Raw genomic sequence first — 24,143 nt, 5'->3', positions numbered from 1 at the left:
CAAAACAGCTTTTGGCCCTTTTCATTGCTAGTAGGAAAATAGCTTAAAGAGGATCGCAGAATTTCTGTGGGCTTGATTAATTAGGGACTGTATGGGCTTAATCCACAGTTCAGAGAATGAAAAAAAGGCTGTTCATATTTGGAAAGACAGAAATTTTTTCATCTTCTCTGTTCTTCAACCCAGCAAGACTGTTCTCATGTAGTTCACAACAGCTTTCTTACTTTCCCACTCATCTAGAAGCCCCTTAAAAAGGAACATCTTGTCAGTGCTCAGTGAGGGAATAGCAACTCTTCTTATCATAGGTTTAAAAAAACAAGTGCAGAGCTAAGAACTGGCAGGTGATTCAATCTGATCTGACAATAAGGGACCTCTTCACCCTGTTAGAGATCACAGAGGACACAGAGGAGAATCTCCTTGCCTCTGGCATCTTTCCATCTGCCCTGCTCCTGTGTTGAAGTAGCTGCTCCTGAAGACTTCACTGGGAGTGCAGCTCTGGTGTGTGCTGACTGAAGGGGCGTCTGTTGGCTCTCCAGGTATCCACTGCAGAGAGCTGGACACACTTGGAGAAACTCATCCTCTGGGTGAGCTCTGGAAGTGGCTTGTCTGGGGTGGGAGGGGAGCACCCTCCCAGCAACAGTGCACTTGGCATCCACACTGCAGCTGGTTCAGAGCAGGCAGTTAGCAATAAGTCACCTCTTCAGCTTCAGGCATGCTGCTTTCCCTTTGTGGATAATCCCCATTAGCTGCAGCGAATGTGTCAAACGATTCCAGTATCTGTGGGAGAAGAGTGGCTTTGGGCAGTTTTTATCTGAACAGTTCCAGAAGCCTACTATGGAGCTTCTTGGTGCTGATGCAGAAGGAAATTAAAAAGTGAATTCTGTGTCTTTAGCTTGATAGACCATTTCACACAGGCTGTGGGAGATTTTGGCTTGGTTTTTGTTTGGAATGAATGAAAATCTGATCTCTAATCTACCACTTCCATGATATGTAGTGTTGCCCTCTGTCCCTGCAACACAGAACTTGCACCTGCCAGAAGCAGTCCAAGGGGTGTTGTGTGAGGTGCTGCTTCCAGAGGAAGATTTGAGGAGCCTGAAAGTCCTGTTTTCTATTTTGTAGCATAGGCTACAAAGCTGTAAATTACACTCTGGGCAGAGAGTAAGTAGAAATTAGATTTGTTTCCACCTAAGGAAACTTAAAATCAAACTGGTGGACTCACACATTTTTTTCTTTGCATTACTTACTGCATAATAACTAGAAAATTATTTTTTATGGTATTTGAAGCCAGGGGAAACTGAAAATTTGGTCTTATTTGAGGAACAACTTAACTCAGGTAGCACCATTCAAATCAAAGTAAAAGCGTTTTCTGGAAAAGTAGTGCTCTAGTGCAGTCAGTCCTAAAGGAGAAAATCATCATTTGGGTCTAATCCTTCATCTGGTATTGACCAAAATCCCTCTTGGCTTTTACAGTGCCACAGTATCCTCCTGAAATCAGGGCAACATTTCTAATCACACACAATGCTGCAAAACTATCTGCACTAAAAAAAAACAACAAATGAGTCCTTCCGATTAGAAAAGCAGCATGAAGTTGTGTGTTTGAAAAATGCTAAAAATGTGCATACTAGTATGTTTAGGAACATTAATATCCTCATTTCTCACCTGATACTAGCAAGTAGCTTTAAAAATTGAATAGCAGTAGGTAAATGAAGCCATAGAAAATATATCTCACATTCCTGTGTATTTAAAATTTGAGTGGGACACACTATGCTCTTTTTGTAGGTAATTGAAGGAGAAGCTGTAGCTTGAAATCAGATGATAAAGATAGGATTTGTGTTGCTTAATGTTAATTGCCTGAAGTGTAAACATTTAATCCGAGTTAGTCCATACACTTTCTATGGCCAGTAAAAAAGAGCAAGATCTACAGAAGACAACTCATCTTAAGTCCTAAAGCAGGTGCCAAAGCCTTAAGAGATCAGTGCCTTCTGGAGGTACCTTTTCTTCCCCACCTTTGTGGGAGCCCAAACAGCAAGCCTAAACTAGCAACATATTTTCAGATTATTAAGAGAGAAATAACTCAGCCTACACATCCAGGGATTGCACAATGCTTAAATCCCAAGAGAAGTGAATAGGAAAGTGTGTTCTTCTTTGCTGGTGGGTAGGTGATAAGGTGAGGCTGGGGGTCCAGATCTCCTGGGCACTAGGCTGCCCATGACAGACCTTCAGGGGGGTTTCAGCTGCTGGATGTCTGTCTTAGCTTGCTCAGCATTTGGGAACTGGTTACTGATAAGCCACCTCCACAAAGCTCATGCCACTCTGGATTTATGTAAGCAAGGAGAAGCAGCAATCTGAAAAAACAGCCATGCCCTGTGGGGCTCATGGCATTAGGATGGTTGTTCGTGACAGCTTCAACCATGCCAGATGATGAGCAAGTAATTTAGCAAGCTATAAAAATAGAAGCATCTGTATATTGAAGCACTTTAGATAACAATGCTGTACTTTTCAGCATCATAGCATTTTTAATTATTCTTCCATTTTTCAGGGGGCCTATTCATTATTGCACATGTAATACATTTACACTGTCTCTACCTTACAAAGCTAACCATGTAAAAATGGCTATCCAGGGAGCAAACCTATACCTAACAGCATTTGAAATTTTAGATAAAGGGAAAATTCCCCTGGCTCAGAATCACAGATTTTTTTTTTCTGACTGTCAGTACGCTCTTAGTCACTGATATCCATTCCTTCTCCTTCACCACATTGCTTTCCTTATACAAATGAGGTTCCTCTCTACTGGGGATGTATTTGCAGTCTTCCCTGCACCCTTTGCAGAGTGTGAAGAGAGGGAGGGAGGAAGCCAGGAGGCCGAAGTGACAGCCCGTTCCCACCTGTGTGTCCTCCTCTGTCTGCAATCCCAGGACAGTGGTGAAACTCCCGACTTCCAGCGCCCCCAAGCCTGGTTTTTCCTTCAGGCATCAGGCAGCCTGCACCTGTCCTCCCTTTGCTCCCTGGTTCTCCCACCATAAGGCTTCAGATCCGTGTAACCCTTACACAGCTGTGTTTTGAAGGGTGGTGTTCAGGCTCCCTTCTTGGTGTGTCTGAAGAGTCTGTAGCCCTGGTGTTTACAAAGGGGTCACATTTAATGTCCTTCCTTGTTAGCCCAGTTAAATCATCTGTGAATAGTTCTGTCTGATCAGGTTTATTTCTGCAAACCTTTTCATCTCTTTGACCTTTATAGTTTTCTGTGTTTACCGTTATATTACACAGGCAACCAAACTTTCAGCACCATCACAGGAATAATAGACCAAAGTTTAATACTTATAATTGTGGAAGTTTTCTTTGGTTCTACAACTATATTTTTGCTATTTTGCTTTCATCCTTGGTCTTTCAGAGCCTCTCAAGCACTTGAAGTAATTCCTGTGGTCTTGCCCTAAAACACGAAAAGATAACAGCAGTCATATATCTGTGACTGTATACATAGATTGAGCTATTTCTTATTCAGAGTTTGTTTAGAAATTGTAATTGCATTTGCCCTTCTGTGCACAGACTTCTGTATTTTCTCCCAATTTATTTGTAAACCAGTTTTGGTTTCTGACCACTGAATTCCCTTCAGTCTTTAAAAAGCCTTCAGGCAACTGAGCTATCAGCACTACATTCATTTTTTTCCCCCAGTGCTCTTTTAGCAATGCCATGAGACATCTTAGCGAGGCAGCTGTGCTTGGCCATATTCCAATAGATGCCTTTGAGCACATGGGCTTAATTTCCTTCCTCATAGTAGACCATTTAAATCTGTCTTTTCTTTTTTAAGGCACTTTGAATAGTTCTGGTTTTTTAGTAGAAAAACAAATTGCAACAGTAAATCTTTTTTAACTAGGGTGAAGTAAGGAGCAAAATTAATGAATGTAATGTCATCGACTTAAACCCCAGTGAAATATATCTGTGCCTCTTCACTCCTAAATCTCTACCTGCATTTATATATTTACACCACCCAGTATGTGCACATCAGTTTGTGTAATGCATGAATAAAAAACAGATTAATTTTTTTTAAAGTGTATGAATTCAGGTCTATCTTCATATAGAATATCTGTGAACTGTCCTTACTGGCAATATTTTTGCTCTGTTTTCAATTTTTGCAAAGTTCCAAGATACTTTCCTAAACCTGGAATTTTTTATAAGCCTCCTCCTGCCAATAACCATTTCATGGGCTCTTCTCCCAGCTCTCACAAAGTTGCACTGCTGCCCCATAGGGCTCAGGGAGCCCCACAGGGCTGGGAACAGACTTTTGTATCTTTGATGTTTAGAGGTTTTTGAATTGGTCACAATCCAAGCTGTCATCTATAGTTAATTTGTGCTGGGAAAAAGTCCACTGAATTTACTGAAGCTGATGAAACTCATAGAAATGCATTTGTTCCAAAATTCAGTTTTGTGAAGGAAATAACATGCCATATAAAATGTCAGTGTGAGAGCTGAGCTGTGATGTTCAGCGTATAAATACTTCCTAGCACCTTGTGACTCCCAGCTAGAGAAACAACAGAGCAAATTCCAAGATGGACATACCAGTGTGCAGTGGCTTCAATAGGCTGGATGATGTCTGGGTGTTAAACATCTGCAGTGTCTGGAGTGCTGGTGGCTGCAGATGCTGTACATTCCCCATTCTCACAGCAGATATCACAGGACTTTGTTCAGAGAGAAGGGGGAGAAACTTCTTCACCTGATGTCATTCAGCACCCCCTCCAAACCAGCCACCCTTAGTCGGGATGAATCTTTGCCTGGAGGTGCCTGTTTGCCCCTGAGTGCAGAGGAAGCCTGCTTGATGATGTCAGCTTGCTTAGGCTACCTGCAAGGGACAGGCACAAATCCCCTGTGGCTCATCTAAGTGATGAGTATGCCTTTCATTTATCATCCATTCATGTCAGTGCAGTGTGTGTATGTTGACTTTTTAGAGTGTGCTTAGTTCAGGGACTGGGGTGGTTTGCTGTGCTAGTACTTCAAAAACTGATTTTACATCTAGGCAATGTGTTCAGTGGCTGCTCAATACACATTGTTCATGCACTGCAGCCATGTCGCACAGGGAAAAGCTGTACCAACCCAGTGCATTTAAAAAATAAATCTAGTATTAAAAATATTTACCTGAGGAAGCATTTTCAAATTGTCCATATATCATCAGTGAAACATGACTTAAGAGCAATCTGAACTTCTTTAAAATCTCTGGATATTGAAAAAGTCAGCAGACATAATGAAAACATTAAGAATTTCAGCCAAAATGGTGAGAATACAGGGATATAAAAAAAGGAGTTTGTACTGGAAATTCTTAACCATAGCAGTCAAGCCTCTATGAAAACTACTCCCTGAGCAATTTTTTTAACACAGAGGTTTTTTATTTCTGAAGTTGGATGTACATGTTGCAGTTCTTCTACTCTTCTTCCTCCTTCATGAAGTTGGTTTAGAATTACTGTAATTTTCAAAGTGTTCATTATGTATAGAATCCTTTAGCATGCAGTGAATCTGTGCCCTCATGGCCTTTAGGTGAAGTCCACATGTGTAACATTGTGCCAGTCTCTCCCCTACTGCTCTCTGCTGCTTGCAAATACTTCCTTGACAAAGCCATAGTGATTACTTCTTTCCTTTGTGAGCTGCAAACTAGGTCTTCCTTCCTTTGTTAACACTCTGAACACTTAAAAAGCCTTGTTAGGTTTTTGTCTTCTGGATTTTTTAATAGTGTTACATCCTAAGCTAATGATACTGTAGTATCTAAAGAATTTCCATTTTTTCAATGTTTAATAAACTGTAGTTAAAATTACTTTAGACAATATTGTTAACAGCTGGGCTTGAGTTAATACAAAATCAGATTCTTGGGGCTATAATTTGATATAAAACTGTTGCATTATCATAGTCACTGGGATTCAATTTAGGATTGAATCACCAACACTGGCTTGGGAGTTAAGACCTATAAGCAAGAGAAAATTAGGCTGACATGCACTCCAGTATATAATTTACACATTTTATTTTGTACATACAGATTAACTAATAGTCTTACTATAATAATAATAATAGCCCTATTCTGATTTTAAACTTCAGTAGCACTGTTTATTAGTAGGAATTATTACTGGCTTTTACTGGCATGACATCACAATTAGGATTCCTGTATTCATTTCTCTATTTTTCTCTGGGCAGAAGATACACTATAGTACACGACTCTGGGCATCACACACTAAATGAATTCTCTAGGGAAGACTATTTTCTTTCAGTAAATCAAGGTCACAGCTGAATCTGTACAAGCAATAGAAGCTGCAGGTATGCACCAAGGTCCAGCATGGACCACAGTTGTGTCTGTAATATTCCAGATTAGAGTGATTTTGTTGTTCCTCCAGTTGATGGTAGTGACCTGCTTTGAGGCCTCAAATTACAGTGATCAGTTTCCAAAAGGGCTCTGAATGTAATTACTGTCTCATGGGACTTCTTGCTGAAGGATTTGCAAGAGCAATATATTAAATGAAATAATAAAAGAAATAAATAATAATAAATTTATTTTTTCAGAGTCACTTTTCTGTGAAGAAAGGAGCTGCAGCCTTGGGTATTGGTACAGATAGTGTGATTTTGATTAGATGTGATGAAAGGTAAGTAAAGATGTCAAATTCTCCTTTTATTGTGGCGCATAACAGAGGATCATCAGGTGCTCATCTCAGAGAGAGTATGTAGGATGTGGACAGCAGTGCTATTTGTCATGGCACTGTCATCTTCATCAGCTTTACACTAATTTATCCCACTAGAGGAACTGGCTCTGTTAGTAGCTTCTTTATGGGCCCATTTTTGGAGTTCATTAAATCCTTCATCTAGTTGATGTGACATGGGGCTGGATAATCGCTTGCTTTGGTAAAAATTTTGGGCGGTGAAAGCATCTGCCCAGTTCTGTGTATGTTTCTATCCACAGTCTCACTAAATCAGAAACTATTAAAGATCAACATCTAAATTATATTTTGAAGAGGAACTCATTGCCCTCCTTTGACATGGTTTTATTTTCTTCATTCCTCTAATGATCCCAGGAACATTTTTGGAGCATTAGACTACTGCTGCTTTTCTCTGATCATGTACATGTGTCTGGGAGGAGCTTAAGAGGAGCTGAACACTCTTTAGACCTTCCTTGCACTTCTGCAAGAAAAATTTGGGTTAATTTTTAGAGCTTTATATTTTTAGTCGTTCTTTCCATATTTTACTGTTTTGGATATGCAGGAGAGATTTCACAAAAAAAAAACAACTCAGAAGTATAAACCCATTTCTACTTAAATAAATACCATCTTACTGTAAGCTCTGTGAGGATGGAAACTAAAAAATCAATAGTATTTAATTACAATAAATTAATAATTTTTAAAAAGGACATGCATCCAAATGTCATTAAAACAGTTCAAGGATTTATATGCAAAAGAAAACTGAAACTAATATGTTTATTAGTTTCCACTTCATTTTAAGGTTCTTTTTTTAACAGCAGTGGGAAATAAGGGCCTAGTGAAAGAAAAAAATCTGAAAAATCCTTAAAAAGTCTTTTAAAAGTCTTTAAAAATTTATAGCATTCTCAATGTACAATATTTAAAGCTGGTGAAGACTTTATTTCTGTAACATGAGAATCTATCATGTTTGTATTGCTGGTATTCACAGTGCCTCTTCTTTTATTGTGTTATTTTCTTGTGTCCAAAGCAAAGAAAACCATACCTTAATATTCAGCATCAGCACCGTTTTATCTTGCACCTAGTTAATTTACAGGATTTCCTAAATTAGCCTTAAAACCTTACCCGACTAAATCTGAAGTAGATGGTTCATACTGGAGGTGTTGCAAATACATCAGTGCAAAGAGCCTGGCAGTGCATTTAGCAAGTCTAGACTGGCAGCTTCTCACACCCTGCTTCCAGGAAATGCAAACGTAATTCACCAAAGCGTGGGAAAGGCACCCTGAGAGGTGCTCATGCCTGGGAAGGGAGCACAGAGACAGCTGCTGACAGCACCATTGAGTTGTGCTGCTCAAGGCTGTGCAGCTCTTCTGGCATTTTCTGTGCCTGCTGAGAGAGGACCATGGGATTTGGCACCCAGTGAACTTCTTGGGACACTGGGCTGAGCCTCCCCCTGGGAGACTGAAGCTTATTCCCAGGACTGTAACTTCAGACAGGACCAAGAGGCTCCAAGGAGCAGCATCAGCCTTTAATGGGGTGGCCACGAGATTCTTTCTCTCAGTTACCATCACTATACTGATGCAAATATATTGACTAAATAAATAGGGTAAAAACTCAGACTAATGGACAGAGTCTTTCTGCAGCATAAATCTTGGCCAAAAAAAGTTACTTTGCTCCTTCTTTGGGTTTCCTATTAACTGAAGAAGTAGCAGCAAAAGTTAATTTCAAGATCAAGTTACTGATATAACTCTCTCTTGCTCCAGAGGGAAAATGATCCCATCAGACCTTGAAAGAAGAATTGTTGAAGCCAAACAAAAAGTAAGTTTACCAGCTTTTCTGCTTCGAAAGATGAAAAAAACCCAAAGAATGGTAAAGCCAGTTGTTTCCTTTCCTTGGTAAAACAACACAGGCCTGCCCATTAAGCTTTGATTTATTTCTTAGAAATGTAGCCTGACAATTAATGAGGCAAGAGTTGCTAAGAAAATAGGTTTAGAACTACTTTATAATATCCATGAGCTATTTGGCTTTCTTTTTTATATGATGTTTTGCATAACATCCTTCTCTTCTGTATTATCAGCCTATGATGCAGCTTCTCAGCTGAATATTGTCATAACCTGAGTCGTCATTTTGGGGAATTTGTTTTATTCTAATGCATTGAAAATACTTTTCATAGACTCACCAAATCAATGTAAGGTAAACTAAAATCCACATATCTCTAAAAATTCACACACTTTTGTATTTGTTCACTGAGAGAAGCTAGAATTAAAACATCAGATTAAAGTATGCAATGAACTCAGCCCTGTGCTTTCAGCATTTATATTCACTAGACACGCAGGAGGCAAACCTGATTAATAACAAAAATCTTCATCAAAAGCACATTTTTTTCCAATAAAAGCAATACAGTAGGTAAATAAAAATAAGGCAAAATGGTGAAATGGTGATAGAGTGCCGCTCAAACCTACTGACTGTTGCAGAAGGAAGTTTGGACTTTTTTGATAGTTTGAACCCCAGTTCTGCCAAAAAAAAAAAAAAAAAAAAAAGGTAGTCACTCTTGACCTCTAAGTACTCCTTATAAAATCAACATAAGTAAAAATGAAATTAAAATTAAAGATTTCTATAAATTTTAGCAGACCCCATAGTGCAGAAGTGATGGCTGGTGAGTGCTCTGCTGTGAGGCACAGCATTTAGCAGAGGGAGTTTGGGAGATAGTCCCTGGCCTCTGGAGGCTGCTGCTTTACCTTAGAAGAACTGCATCCCTGCTCTGCGTTGGGCATGGGGCTGGAGCCCCACACCTGCCTGCCCACTGCCCCAGGAGACTGCCTCAGACACGATGTTCCCACTGACAAAACTGGGGCACGGCATGGCCAGACGTTCACTGGGATAATTGCAGTGCAGCCCAGGGCACAGCCCCCAGAAACGCCGCTCTCACCGTGGTGCCTGGTTGAGGGTTGTTTATGTGACATCCTGCAGTGCAGACTTTCTTGTTTCAGGCAGGTGGTGTGAAGCAGAATTGTTCTGTTGAGCCCTTACCTGTCTCATGCATCCTAATAAATGGAGGATACTGGTTTGGAAGTTTGCTGCCATCTTAAGGTAGAAACTATAATATCGCTGGCGTCTAAACGTGGAGAAAATCAGTGTAGCAGAGCAGGGCTGGCCTCTGGCAGACACTTGTGGGGTCACTGTGGGGCAGCACAAGGGGAGCTGGGGCTGCCACGGGGTGAGGGGGCTGCAGCATCTGACCCTGCATAACATCCCTCTGCTTTCTTGCAGGGATTTGTTCCTTTTCTGGTGAGTGCCACAGCTGGGACAACAGTGTATGGGGCGTTTGATCCTCTCATAGCTATTGCAGACATCTGCAAGAAATACAAAATCTGGATGCACGTGGATGTAAGTACCATCATACGTGGAGGGCTGGTGTATTAACACTAATTTATTAATTTTGCCTTGTACAAAAGCCATTGTATTTTGTTCCTGTAATTAAGTCTAACATTCAAGCACTAACTTCCCACTCCTCTGAAAGGCTCAGGTCAGGGGGATATTTTAGGTGCTCTGACTGTAGTTGTACTTGTAGCAACTGGGACACTTAAGTTGACCTAGTTTGAGTGCTTTTGGCTTTCAGCTTTATCTTTAAATGCCATTAGTGAAGAAATATGTAAGAGTTATACTGAGCACTGGCTCAGCTTCTGCAGCAGCTGCAAAATAAATACATAAGGAAGAGGATACATTTGTCTGGAATAAAGTACTGCAAATTGCTGATCAGGTTAATGCAAGTGCTAGGGAAATTTATCAGATTGGCTTCTTAGCTTTATTCAGGCTCTTGCCAAGAAATCTTTCTGAAGGATCATCTTTCAGCCCTAGAATATCTTCTATGTCATTTTTGCAAATCCTTTCTCCAAAAAGGCTTGGTAATTGACTTCCCGTAGGTTTGGGAGTCTTGATTTTGAATTACTGTGTCAGCCAAAATCAGTCCATTCAAAGGAAGAATTTGTATTTACCTTAAATACTTCTCAGTCATGTGAGATGCCTGCTTGTCCCAGATCTCTGTGACGAAAGTAAATGAGTAGAGGGCAAGCAGTAGTGGGTCCAAAATGTGATGAAAATCCCCCATAGCAGCTGAGATCCCAGCCTGGTTTGTTATTATAAGTTAGTGACTATAAGACAAAAGGCAGCTGACCCAGGAGGAGATCTGCAGGTTGTTAATTACAGCACGGGGCAGCCCCTGTGCCAGTGTCAGAGGAGGGGGCGAGTGAGGGTTTGCAGATGATGAGGGTGGGAGCCTGGATTAGGGCTATTAACTGCTGCTTCCAAGCTACTGCAAGAAAATTGTTGTCACAGCTCATGCCTCAGGCCCCATCTGCCTGGTCATTTTGGAATGTGCCACATCAGTGAGATAAAAAGGGTCCCAAACTGATGGGAAGGCACAGATGTCATCACGGAGGAAGGCAGAGCTCTCATTAAGATGATTTGTCTTGCCTTCCAGGGAGCATGGGGTGGTGGGCTCCTGATGTCGAGGAAACACAAATGGAAGTTAAACGGCGTCGAAAGGTATGGTTTATTAGAATCAATAAAAGACATTTATTAAATGCATTTTAACATACTTGTGATTATCGTAGCAATGCCTGTAAAAATCAAGGCTCAGTGTTAGCTCTGAGATACAGTTGAGAGAAATCATATAAACTGTCCTTCCAGTTGAAGCAGCATTGCAGAGTGTCTGTGTGACCATTTGTTTTGAAGTATAAACAGCAGACATTTCATGCTTGTTTCTCTCTTCTCCCACCATACACTCACAGGTCCAGAATAGTTTCTGCAGCTTTCTCTGATTCAGCATCCAACATGAATTAGCAATTTCATTTCTCTAAGAAGTGAATCTTGTAGGTCTTGTACAAAATTTGTATAAAACTTCAAGAATAAAATGTGGGTACACCTGCAGTTAGGACAGATGTCCTGTTCTGTCTCTTCTGGAGAGAATAGCCCTCTCCAGACTGTGTTATTGATGTCTTCAGTAAATCTGTGCCTGGATATACACACAGTTGTAGTCATGAGCTCATAAACATTGCAGATAATGCAGATGAACATAAGTGATGCTAGTCCAGGATGGAAGGACTGTGCTTAAACTTAAAAACAGCTGGTTAGTCAAAAACATTTAGTTAAGCTGTGGAAATCCTTTCTACAGGATGTTGAGATTTATCTACATTCAAGGAAAGACAAAAACCATTCAGGATTTTGGTGAGTCACAAATGTGTGGAAGCTTAGAGAGTATTTAGAGAAATTTCAAAGGTGCTAGCCCTGTTTTTTATTCTTCTCAATCACCTATTTAGTCCACTTTCTAGAGGCAGTATACTGGGCTGGATGGAGTCACTTGCATTTCTGTATTTACTGAAACTCATGATATTTGAGAGTAAAGCATTACTCCCTTCCTTCTTTATCACTAAATCAAATTGCTGTTCCTTGCCAATTAAAATTACAAACAACTTCCTCATCCTGATCCTGGAGATTAGGAGGATACCTTGATGATTCAGTTCTTTTCTTATACATCTCTCATGTAAAATTTGGAAAGCACTCACTGATTCTATGATTTCATTTCGTTAAGACTGCCTACAGTACTCCAGATTTATATATCATGCATTAAAAGGACAAATATCGAGCAAGCAAAAATCTACCTCATTGTCTTTGAGAGCAGAGTATGAAACAAAGGTGCCTCTCAAATTGCTGTCCAAATTGTGCTGGAATGAGAAGTTCAGGTTTAATCTACTTCGGAGCATTTTCCACATAATAGCTTTAGATACAGAACTCCACTGGATTTATTAAGTGCTTTGATAGGTACCATCTCAATATGCTTGGCAGTGAATTAAGGAAATTTGGTATTTTGAATGCTGTTCCTCTCCTTGCTGGAAACAGTGGTTCATTTCAGCTTGTCCAAATCATAAGTGTGGGAACCTTTAGAGCAGACATTTTAAGCACCTTTCATGGTAGATAATGGAGTCATCACGGGTCTGAGTAGAAGAGAACTGAAGCTGTTACTCATATTTGATGGGAGAGGGAACATTTACTGCAGCACGCTGTGCCCTGAGTACTCACATCCTTCTGGTAACAGTCAGCCCAGCAGAAATTCTCCTGTCTCAGGAGAACGAGTTGCAAGACTGTCCTTACCATGCCCTCCAGTCTCCCCAGGGCAGATGTCAAGGTGCTGGGAGGAGCCCTGAAGGAAGCACAAGCCCCAGTGTGTGGAGCAGACAGGTCTGGCCAGCATCAGGAGTTCCAGCCTGGTGTCCCTGTGCAGAGGCTCAGGCAGGGGTCTCAGCTGCATTGTGTGCAGTGAGTGAGTGCTCCTTAGAAGGTTTGGGCATCCTTCCTGGGGCTGTGGCTGGTCAGTGACTGCATCAGTCTGTATTTCATGATGGGTCAGGACAAAATTCTGCCAGTCATTAATCTCTCCTGTCATCCATTTGAAATCTGTAAAGGAAAACCTTTTTTTTCTATATTTGACCCATAGCCAAAAAATCCCATAGGTTCTTGGTGCTTGGTTATTTGGGCAAACATGGGATGCTTTTGGAAAACATCTGTGGATCCCTGTAGATTTTTTTACTTTTTGTCTTGGTCAGCAATTTCTTCAAATGCATACTGATGACAGAAGCCCAAAATAACTGATAACAAATGAAAAATGGTGGATTTTTATTTTACGTAATTAATTCTTTTTCTGCATGCAATTTGTGTGTAATTAGGTAAATAAGTGACCGTAGGGTAAATTAAATGTTTTAGACAGATAATTCCCATCTGGCTGTTGTCAGTAAGTAACCCTTTTTCTTGAGAAAATGCATACCACTATTGTTACTTAGAAGTCTCTTAAAGAATTTCCATCTGATTTTGCATAGGCACAAATAAAATTTAAAAGTATCATATCAAGGGAAATTCATAGACCTGAGTGAATGTTCAGAACCATTAGCTTTGGTGTTGTAATCAGATGACTGACTGAGCTGATTAAAAGCTGCCAAATACTCAAAAAGCCAAGCCAAGTGGCCAGATGTTGCTTGTGGAAGACTGTTCCCTACAGATTTTGCATCAGGCACTTGCACAGTCCCATTTAAATAGCAAAGAAGAAAGCACAGAAGTACTGCCTGATGTCCATGTGAATTTTGAAGTCACTTGCTTTGAAGGAGTGGAAGCAATTTGGCAGGAGGTGCATAAACCTCTAGCACTGTCTCCAGGTCCTGCAAAGGAAAACACTGCTAGGTTCTAACCTGCTCACCTCTGTTCACATCAGTGTTACCTGCAAGTGTCTCCTGGGTCCTTTAAGTATTCCCATGCCTCAGTTGACTGATTTATACCAATTTATACCATCAAAATACAAATCACTGCACTAGATAACATCAATGCACTATGTGTCCTTGACAGCTTGCCAAATAGGATGCAAATATATACATTTATCAGCTAACTCATCATATGTAACAATAATAATTATAAAATAGCCAGTCGAGCATAACACAAAATTAAAATAATAAACAACTGGACAATCTTCCATTCCCCCCTCACCACAGTCCCAAATGCCTCTTCTCTAGACTGTATCGTGTCAGGCCTCCATTTGTTCCCAAAACCTAGGCTGACAGAAGTTTTTCCAACAAATGTCCTGAAGGGAGGCAGAATCAGACTCTTTTCTGGCAAGATGGGTCAGTTCCATGCTTATCACTGTAGTTGTGTGAATTGCTGTAGCTAAGCAAAAATTAGGGAGCTATGAAATTTTACCGTCATCAGAGCAACAAGAAAAATGACTTTGGGCCAGCTTTTCCAGGTTACTCAGAGACTTAGTGATACCCAGAAGTATTTCAAGGATTTTTTTTAAATGCTTGTGTGAGCTAGTTACTAAAATCTTGATGAAACTGGACTCAGAGGGAGGGAGATCTGCTGGGTTGCCAGCTTCTTATCTGCCTCTTTAATTGACTGCAATTTTAGAAAGTTCATCAGTCAAGTGCGTGTTTCTAGGAAGTTTGCCCTATGTTTGTAAAGTATAGATGACTCCCCAGAAAGTTTAATGCTGATTAAATTTAGTGGATTGAGCGATTATCCTGTGGTAATTTGCCAGGATTGTCATCCAAAAGCCAACTGGAGTGGATTAGGTCCCCTGTGAAGGCATTGCTTTCCTAATATCAGCCATGATTATTTTCAGCTTTGGTTGCTCAGAAAAAGGAAAAAAGTATTGCTACATGTTCAGTATCATTCTAATTATTTCTAATGCCTCTGGGGTTTCATCACATAGTACAATGTCTGAGTTTCGTGTGGTTTTCTATCCCAGGGCTAACTCAGTAACCTGGAACCCTCACAAGATGATGGGTGTCCCGCTGCAGTGTTCAGCCCTGCTAGTAAGAGAAGAGGTAAGTCACAATATTCATGCTTCTCTGCTTCTTTCTGACATTTTACTTCTGAAAATCCTGGATATTTTCTTCATAACTGTGCCATAGCTAATACTTGCTAATGTGATGAGGATTATAACAGGAACTGAGAAAAGGCCTCTGTTTATATGCTTCAGCCATGACTGCAGAAGGAATTAAAGCAGATGTCTAGCAAAAAGGAGGCAATCAATGGCAATATCTGTACAGAGTTTGATGATGTTCCATTCCAAATGTCCATGGTTAAGTTGTGGCTGCATGACAGTGTAACCCCACTAGTTGCTGTGTAGCAGAAGATGTAGCTGCAGGTGAACTCTGGTCCTCTTGGAGTGAAAGTTATGGTTTACATGCAGCACAACATTTGGTCCAGAATCAAGGCATCATTACACTTTCTAGACTTTTATGGTATTCCTACCCAGCTTTGATCTATATATCCACTTCGGGGCACATGGAAGTAAAAATGGAACACTAAGTGCACTTGGAATAAAAAGTAAATGTTTCATTTAGTGCTAGAATTTGAATTACCCTTCAAGCCTGTAATTTTCGTATAACCATCACTGACTGGGACAGCTGCTGTACAGCCACCACTTAATAGACCAGCTATCAAAAAGCTGGTTGCTGTTTTGCTAACAGCTGTACAACAGATTGTATACAAAGTGATTGCACTTAGGAAGAGAGAAGCTGGCTTTTATTTGCCCTCTGGGTCAGTTCCCAAGACAAAGCCTGCCCAGCTGAAGTCAGTACCATCCCTGACTTCTAGTGAGAACAGATGGTTCAGATTAGGAGAAAGTCAATTCTTTTCCCCCCTCTCATTTTGCTATCTCAGTTTTGAGTTACACATAAAGATCAGACTTGATGATAAACAGCCATGTTATGATTCTTCTTGGACTGGAAATTGCCATTTTAGGCAACAGCCCTAAGGTATACCATAAACTTGGTTGAGATCTTAACTAGAGCCAGAACGTGGCTCTCTGCATTTTATTTAAAAAGCTAAAAAGGAAATCTCATGCTTTCATGAGCCAGGTTTCCTCACCTTGTTGGCTTCTGTCCCTCCCACAAAGTTACCTCTTAGAATGGTATGTTGCAGCCCAGAAATAGGTCTAGCTGCGTTTTTAAAGGCCATATGCTCTTCTGTCTTTTCAAAGCTTTCTATACCTTTGCTTAAGCATTCAATCTACAGCTGAGGGCTTTGCAGAAAAGAACTGTTCCTACAAAGAAAGAATTTTAGAGACCAAAGCAATTGAAAAGTGCTGTGATATTCTTTAGATTAGTCACCAATTGTCTTGGTCTGACTCAGAAAAGAAACCTTCAAAGGAAAGGAAGAAAATAAACCAGAATAAAGAATAAAAGGCAAGATTCAAAAATAAAATTAAGCATAAGAATACTAGGAAGCACAATGTCCAGCTTTTTTAAAAAATTATTTGGATCTGGGAGTGGGTTACACATTGACTGGATCAGGTACCAAGGCATCTTGGGCACTGATAGGGATTAATCCATTGAGCAGCTAAGTCTGGTTTTGTGGGGTTTTTTGGTCTTCCTTTTGCACTTGGACATGTATTCATCTGAATTTGGGTGTTTGTAATTTTTCACCCAAAGCAACCCTCAAAGCAGCAGTCAGATCTGTGCTGACATGCCTGTGCCTGTGTGCTTGTGTCCATAAGGGATTGATGCAGAGTTGCAATCAGATGCATGCTTCCTACCTCTTTCAACAAGACAAGCACTACGACCTGTCCTACGACACGGGGGACAAGGCTTTGCAGTGTGGACGGCACGTTGATGTCTTCAAGCTATGGCTGATGTGGAGGGCAAAGGTAGGACTGCCTGCTACACATTTGTTTGTATTAAAATAATGCACACCAGATACACTTGAGGGGTTTTTTTCCTGTAATCACAGTTTTAGAAAATACCTGACCTGAATTTCACATATGTAACATGAAAGAAAGAACATTATTATTTTCTGGGGGTTTTATACTTTTAAGGATGGAGCTTCAAAGCAGCACACATGATTTTGAAATTTGAACTGTATGGCTTTGCATAGCATTTGCCTTGTGTAACTGTAGGAGTCTAACAGCATAAATCATATACCTAGGAATGTTGTTACAAGGATTTCTGGAAATAAAAAGATGTTTTAATTATATTCAGAAATTATACATGGCAAATCAAGACCGGAATACTTGGTTTCATTGCATGCAGTAGATGTGAAGTAATCTTTTGAAGGAGTAGAGGAAAACTTATCAAAAACTCTTCACTGTGTTCATCTGTGAACACTAGCTCTAGTGATTATCTATGTTGCTAAATAAGTTCTTGTGTGTATTTATTTTATCTATTGTGTCAGGTTGCCTAAGGTTGGTTCTGAGGAGATGACATCACTGTTTTCATTTCCAGAAAGCCTTAAAGATTCTCATGTGCTTCATTAAACCTCTGAGGAGGTGTGGGAGTCTGTAAAGGAGGATGCAATAGCTGTAGTGCTAGCTGGGGTCTGCAGAGTGGCAGGTGATTTTAGCCACATGTCTCTTTTACTCCAAGCCTTTCTCCCAGGGCTACCTTTATTCTGTTTTGAAATCTTTATACACAGAGGGATAATGACATGGGCTTTTTAAGTCAGTTCTGCACTGCCAGAAAGGATTTAGCAGGGACATGCATCCTTTACTCAGAGACATTTCTCCTAAAGCCCATTTTTTCAATATGCCTTGTACTGCTTTTTCTCTTCTCACACTCTGCTTGTAATATTAACATTACAAAACAGGGTGTGTGTTTCTTAAGGAGTTTATCTATTCCAGCTGTTTATTCCCCTTCCTCCCTCTTGAAGCTGCATCCTTTGTTTGAGGCATCACAGTTGGTGATTGCAGGAACAATTATGATGTCACAGAGAGGATTATCACTTCTGCCAGGGAAGAAAAAGAAGGCTTTTCTGCAGCTCTTAAAAACACAGCTTCTGAGTTTGTATGGTATCTGTTAGAAAAGAAGAGAGAACACCACAGAGGCAGGGTAGTATCTAAACAAAGTGTGCATTTCCACAGGCATTAGACTGGGCTCTAAAACTGTATCTACCCATTCTGTGCTTAACTAAAAAAAGAAAAAAATATTCTTGGAAAGTCCCCAGCATATCATTAGTGGAAGATGAAAATCCCCTATCCTGAAAATAGTGGGAGACTCCCCATGTCTGGAACTCAACACCTCCTGAAAACCCCCCTCCGTGCCAGTCCAAGCTGTCCAAAACCACCCTCAGCCTCTCTGCAAAATCTGCCAAAGGCACCCTTTGAGGTGCTATTCAGGTTCTCAGCAAAATATTCCTGAGAACCAAGCAAGTACCTGATGCTTATTTTGCGGAGTTGGCTATGGGGGTCTCAGTGGCAAGAGCTAGAGACAAACGAGCTCTGCTTATCAAAGTGCCCTTCATCACACAGAATCAGATCCTTGATCTCACAGAGACTTCTGAGAGGTGACTTTTGCTGATGAGTTGGCAAGTATTGCATGGTCCTTTTGCCCTTTTAATTCACAGATCAGATATTTACATAACTTCTTTTCTTCATCTCTCTGTAAAGGGAACCACAGGATTTGAAGCACAAATTGATAAGTGCTTGGAACTTGCTGAATACCTATACAATAAAATAAAGAACAGAGAAGGGTATGAAATGGTGTTTGATGGAAAGGTATGTAGTGTAACTTCTTTTTCTCAGTTGGTCAACAGTGTCTGCTGCATTACCTATTGGGATGCTACCAACAGGACTAATCAAACAGCATGAGACAGAAAGGAGGGACCCTTGTAACAAAACCTCTTGTGCCAGTTCCTCTCTTCCTCATGGAACTCAAGGAAGATGAGGCAGCTGTGCATAAGTGTTCCGTTTGCTCTTTTTAACTCTTCTGAAACAATCACCGGTGTCTCAGCGTAACACAACCCACAGAGGCACAATGAGAACCAGCTCTTTTGTTATAAAAACAAGTTGCAGTTTCCTAATAGCAGGGTCTGTTAGGAGTGGGTGTACAGTACTCCACAAAATGCACAAAAAATGACAATTAGTTCTCACTTTATGCCGTTTTGCTTAGTGGTCCCAAAGATGTTAAATGAGCTAAGATGCTGTGCTGCTACATGCAGCAGCTAGCTGAATCAAATTGAGAAGTAATAAATTTCATTAAATGTAAGGAAATCTTAGACTGTCTTATGCAGCACCTGTGGCTCCTGTTTACAGAATCAGATTCTCTATTATTCTGTCATGTAATAAAAGTAAATGACACGGTCCTCACCTCTAAATTATCTGTAATAGACTCTTTTCTTAGCCACACAATCCCTTCAGCCCCTGGAGGGGACAGGAGCTGCAAAATCCAGATGCCTTTCAGAAAGGCATAAATATATTTGCCCAGCTGGATGATGTGTTTCTGCATCTGACACCCTGGGAATAAATTGCTTAAAATTATCTTTTCTGCATTAATAATGATGATGACTCTCAGTGGACCACAATAATGAAAACCATTGACTGCTGTCACAAGATGATGTATGACAGGGAGGGAAGGCATGAACTTAATTTCAATTGAGACATTATGAGCATTTCTTACAACATAAACCATTATTATTCTGTGCCTAGCCTCAGCACACCAACGTCTGCTTCTGGTACATACCTCCCAGCTTGCGTGGCGTGGAGGACAGGGAGGAGAGAACGAGCCGCCTGATGAAGGTGAGTGGTGAAACCCTTGCAGGCAGGCAATCCCCACAATGATCTCCCAGGGCACAGGGCAAGGGAGGATCTGGCAAATGACAGCTCCACGGTCCTTTCACTGCAGGCCAGTCTGGCACCACCTTGCCCCAGTCCCCAGGTGTGGTGTTCCCTGGCTGTGCCCGATGTCCAGAGCCCGGATTTGCTCCATGTCTGTGCACTGGAGGTACTGTCAGCTGCAGTCACGAAACACAGCAAGGGCAGCAAAAGCTCAGCAGTGCTACAGCACCCCAGCTTATGAAAACAATTGTAGCCGTGTTGTGAACAGTACAAAAAACAGCTGCTGTGTCCCTGTCAGCAATATTGAGGAAGTAGCAGAGGGAAATTTCTCCAGACATTTAAAGAGCATGACAAAGAAACGAGATAAATTCAATGCCTTTTCAGTGTGACATTTATTCCTTACTGGAGGTTAATGGTTTTTTTTAATATTGGATGTAATTTCATTTCAGCTGCTTGTAGCTCTCCATCCTCTATAAAAACAAGGACGTATACTCTGTTTTAATAACAATGAGGTTGATTACCATAATGAAAATAATGATAATAATGACAATAATAATAGCCATCGTCATCACCACCTACTCTCTGTTGCTCTGCAGGTGGCACCAGTGATAAAAGCCAGGATGATGGAGTATGGCACGACCATGGTGAGCTACCAGCCCCTGGGAGACAAAGTGAACTTCTTCAGGATGGTCATCTCCAACCCTGCGGCCACTCACCAAGACATCGACTTCCTGATCGACGAAATAGAGCGCCTGGGACAAGATTTATAATAACCGCTGTGAAAGCCTGTTCCTGGACCTCTAAGTAGACAATTAAGTTGTCACAAACTGTGCGAATGTATTTGTAGTTTGTTCCAAAGTAAATCTATTTCTATATTGTGGCGTTGGAGTAGAGTACAGTTTAAAATCAAGAAACATGGCTCCTTTAAAGTCCTTTCCTGAGTTTTAGAATGCCTCCTTAATAATTAGCTGCACAAAAAAGCTTCATTGAAACAAATAAGGAAGACCAGAAATACTTAAAATTTTACCCCTAATTTTAACACAGTAATTACTTTAAATTAACAGCAATCAGACTGAATGATGCCAAAGTTGCCCAAAATTATGACAAAATCAGACTGGGGGATGTGGGAGGGGGTGGTGAGATGCAGAATATACATGCTGTATGTTTAAAAGTGAAAGGATTTTGCCTTTTTCGTAGTATTAGAACAGAATTTCTAATTTACCTATAGCAACATTTCAAATGTATTTAAATAAGTATAGTTTTACAAAAGGAAATATATATATATATATAAAAAATCCTATTTTGTAAACTATATATTTTTATTTTTTATGGGTTATAAAACCGCAAGTACAGAAGCTGAAAATTAACCGGGATTCTTTTTCTTTTGGTGGAGGTGCCTCGAATATTTATTACTGCTTATTTTAAAAGACAAGCCCACGTAATACATTCTTTCTCCATGTCATATGGATTGTACATCTCCAGGGTTGGTTACTGAAAAACCTCAAGAGGACTGCAGCTCTTACAACCACTTAATAAGATCAATTACAGTACAACAATAGGATGCTATTATTCCTAATTATGTTTCCCACGTGGCCTAAGCAGACGCACAATCAATATACAGTGCTAACCAAGACTGAAATAAGGTTGTATTTGGATGGTTTCTGTGTTCTGTGTTTTAAAAGCCTATTTTTAAAGAAAAGGTCACGTCTGAGTAAATTCTTGTCTCAAAACTATTTCTGCTGTGAGCAGTCCCAAATTACATTGAAAACCTCACAGCTACATTAAGAAGGTGAAGATTTCTTACAGATGCAAGGGTCTGCAAGACAAAGCCTAAATTAAATGTGACTGTAATCTGAGGGACAGGGATGGTGTCTCAGTACAGACCGGTTTGTCAAAGGATTTTCACAGTGCTGGACTCCATCCTTGTCTACAGTGAAGTCAAGATATGGCTACATCTGCCAAAGAACAATCCCTACAGAGCCTCACAACCTCTTTAGAAACCATGGGCACAGCTCTTGCAGAAATTATTTGCTGCATCATTCCTTAGCTTTAGAGGTGTCTCTGGCATGGAAACTTAAATTTATCTTTTCTCCCCCAAACATCTGGAAATGTTGGTAAGAGTTCTGCAGCTTAGACCTGTCTACTTATAACCCTACTAAAGTTTTGGTTTTAACTTTGCCTAAATGGCCAACTTGTGTTTGAAAAGCAATATGGTTTTGCTGTCTCTAAAATACTTGAAGACAAAAAAAGAAGTGCAATGTGGGTTTAATTTCATCTAAAATAGATAAATGGAGTATCGATTCAATGTAATATGAGGACATTAAGTAAGAGGAAATAAATAGTGTCTGTAATTGTGTTGCCTTTATTATATTGATAGTACTGTTTTGTCACCTCAGATTGAGGCTGTGCACTTTAGATTTAAACTGTACAATGTTGCAAATCAACATGTGTTGCTGTATAAGCTTGTACAATATATTATTGATATGTCATTATTTGTGTGGTAGTAGTATTGACTCTTGATATTGTAAGAACTGCATTCACGCTGTCCTCTGCCGTATCTTTGCTTGGTGTTAATCTCTCCTCGTCAGCTTCTGGGCACGCCCCTCACCTCTCCTCACCTCAGTGGACTTCCATTGCCACCTGCACTGTGTGTCAAGCCAAGCTGTAGAGGAGATACCAATTCTGTCAGGAAGGCCTCAATGTGACCTCTGCTAAACATGTCAAAATCAGCAGATTAATCACTGAAATACTGAGTAGAGCAGCAAATTATATTCTTTTTTCTTGCTAGGAAAAAGGCAAGCAAAGAACTTATGAAGTAAAAATAGGACAGGGACAATGACAAAGGTGATCAGTAGCCTGGTTACATCTTGCATGTGCAATTACGTTTTAAAGTGCTAAGTGCAAACAGCTTATTTATTAGATGTATGTGCCAATCCAAGATTTACATTTGGTGTTCCAGGAGAACCAGCATATTTTTTTTACACATTACTGTACTTATTGCAGCCAGGAAGGAGCGGCATAGCAATCTGTTCTTGTGTTTGACCAAAGTATCTTATCTGTGGTGTTGATCTAAATCCAAATAAAAGTGTAACACGTGACTCTGGGTCTTTTCATTAGCAGCACTGATGAGCACTCTAAGCGTTTATCACTTGTGCCATTTCAGAGCAAGGCCCCAATAAAGAGAATGTTTAATTGGAACTTTTTATGTCTCCTGCTGGATTTTTTCATTACAAGATGCATTCTGATCACTAGTGTAACATAAAAATACCAACTCCACCACCAGACCTTTTCTGAGTCCGTACTCCAGACCTGTTTTGGAGGCAATACTCAGCACCAGCATACAAGGGTAAATCTGCCCTCTGGTATTCCTGCACCTTGTTTTTACAAGATGGATTTAGTTGCTTTTTTCTCCTTAGACAGCCTCAATTTTTTTTTGTGCTCTGTTTGCGTCTTTTTATTTCACAAATACTTATCCCCAAATTAACCATAGACTCAAATCAGCTTTCAGGACAGCAGTGAAAGCAGTCAGGGCACTGACTTTTTTGCCAGGACAGCACAGACTATACAATGGTAACAATTTAAAACAGCTATGAAGTAAAAAAGACAAAACAACCAATATAAAAACTTAAGATTTTAATCTTTAGGTCTTTCCTAGCCCAAGGCCACCTCCCTTCAAAATCTGCCACCAATCTGCTCAGTTTCTCTTCCACCCTCTGCAGTGCTGCCCAGTGCAATACCAGCAGTAGAGAAATTAAACTGTGCTGTTAAAGCCACAGCAGTCTGGAAGCTCATGTCTGAAATGGGATTTTTTCCTATCATTTCTTTAAGTCTCTAGCAGAATTTAAGATCAACACCTGTGCTGAATACTTGCACAGAGCCCAGCTAGGAGATCTGTAAGGAAATAGAGGGAGAGCTTGTGGGGATAAGTTACTGTCCTCATCTCAGTGAAGCTCTCCATTTGGCACTGGAAAGGGGAGCACTGGTTTAGCCTTTTTGAGCACTACCCTCACAGGAGTGGATGAAACTTGGGCTTGTAAAAGTGACTGGCTTGCCTCAATACCCAGTAGTTAATTTCTGGGGAGTTAATGCAGATAAAAAACAGTGTAGGTGGGCTCTTGTGCAGCCCCTGCAAATCCTTGGCCCTGGTGCTGTATTGTCAGCTATGACAGTGGCTGAGGGACAGATGAGAGGCTGAATAAGTTGTCAGCCCAACTGAGTTGTTAGTCTGATAAGGCATGATGGACCACCCAAGGATGTGGCTGATGTGGTCCTTGGCTCTTGGTGACTTTGGCTCCTCATGGATGCTGCTCATTCTGCAAGTGGCCTCCAGGCAGGACCCAGGGAGAACCCCTTGCCTGCCCAACAGCCTACATCTCCAGGGAAGGCAGGGTTAA

At 40.5% G+C, this 24,143-nt stretch overlaps 1 protein-coding gene across 1 annotated transcript in view; it reads left to right on the top strand.

Moving 5' to 3' along the window:
- The window catches only part of GAD2 (glutamate decarboxylase 2), a 39,258-nt gene extending 16,311 nt beyond the window's left edge, over positions 1-22,947 (top strand). The window contains exons 8-16 of the mRNA XM_064407585.1: positions 6,532-6,611; positions 8,420-8,474; positions 9,927-10,043; positions 11,137-11,201; positions 14,944-15,022; positions 16,699-16,848; positions 18,583-18,690; positions 19,621-19,710; positions 20,346-22,947. Of these exons, the coding sequence (XP_064263655.1) occupies positions 6,532-6,611; positions 8,420-8,474; positions 9,927-10,043; positions 11,137-11,201; positions 14,944-15,022; positions 16,699-16,848; positions 18,583-18,690; positions 19,621-19,710; positions 20,346-20,519 (918 nt within the window). The 3' untranslated portion in view covers positions 20,520-22,947. The remainder of the gene's footprint in view (positions 1-6,531; positions 6,612-8,419; positions 8,475-9,926; positions 10,044-11,136; positions 11,202-14,943; positions 15,023-16,698; positions 16,849-18,582; positions 18,691-19,620; positions 19,711-20,345) is intronic.
- The last annotated feature ends 1,196 nt before the right edge of the window (positions 22,948-24,143 follow it).

The sequence above is a fragment of the Passer domesticus genome, chromosome 1 (genome assembly GCF_036417665.1).
Source record: "Passer domesticus isolate bPasDom1 chromosome 1, bPasDom1.hap1, whole genome shotgun sequence".
Lineage (NCBI taxonomy): Eukaryota > Metazoa > Chordata > Aves > Passeriformes > Passeridae > Passer > Passer domesticus.
The sequence above is the reverse complement of the archived record's forward strand: the minus strand, read 5'-3'. Positions and strand labels throughout refer to the sequence as shown.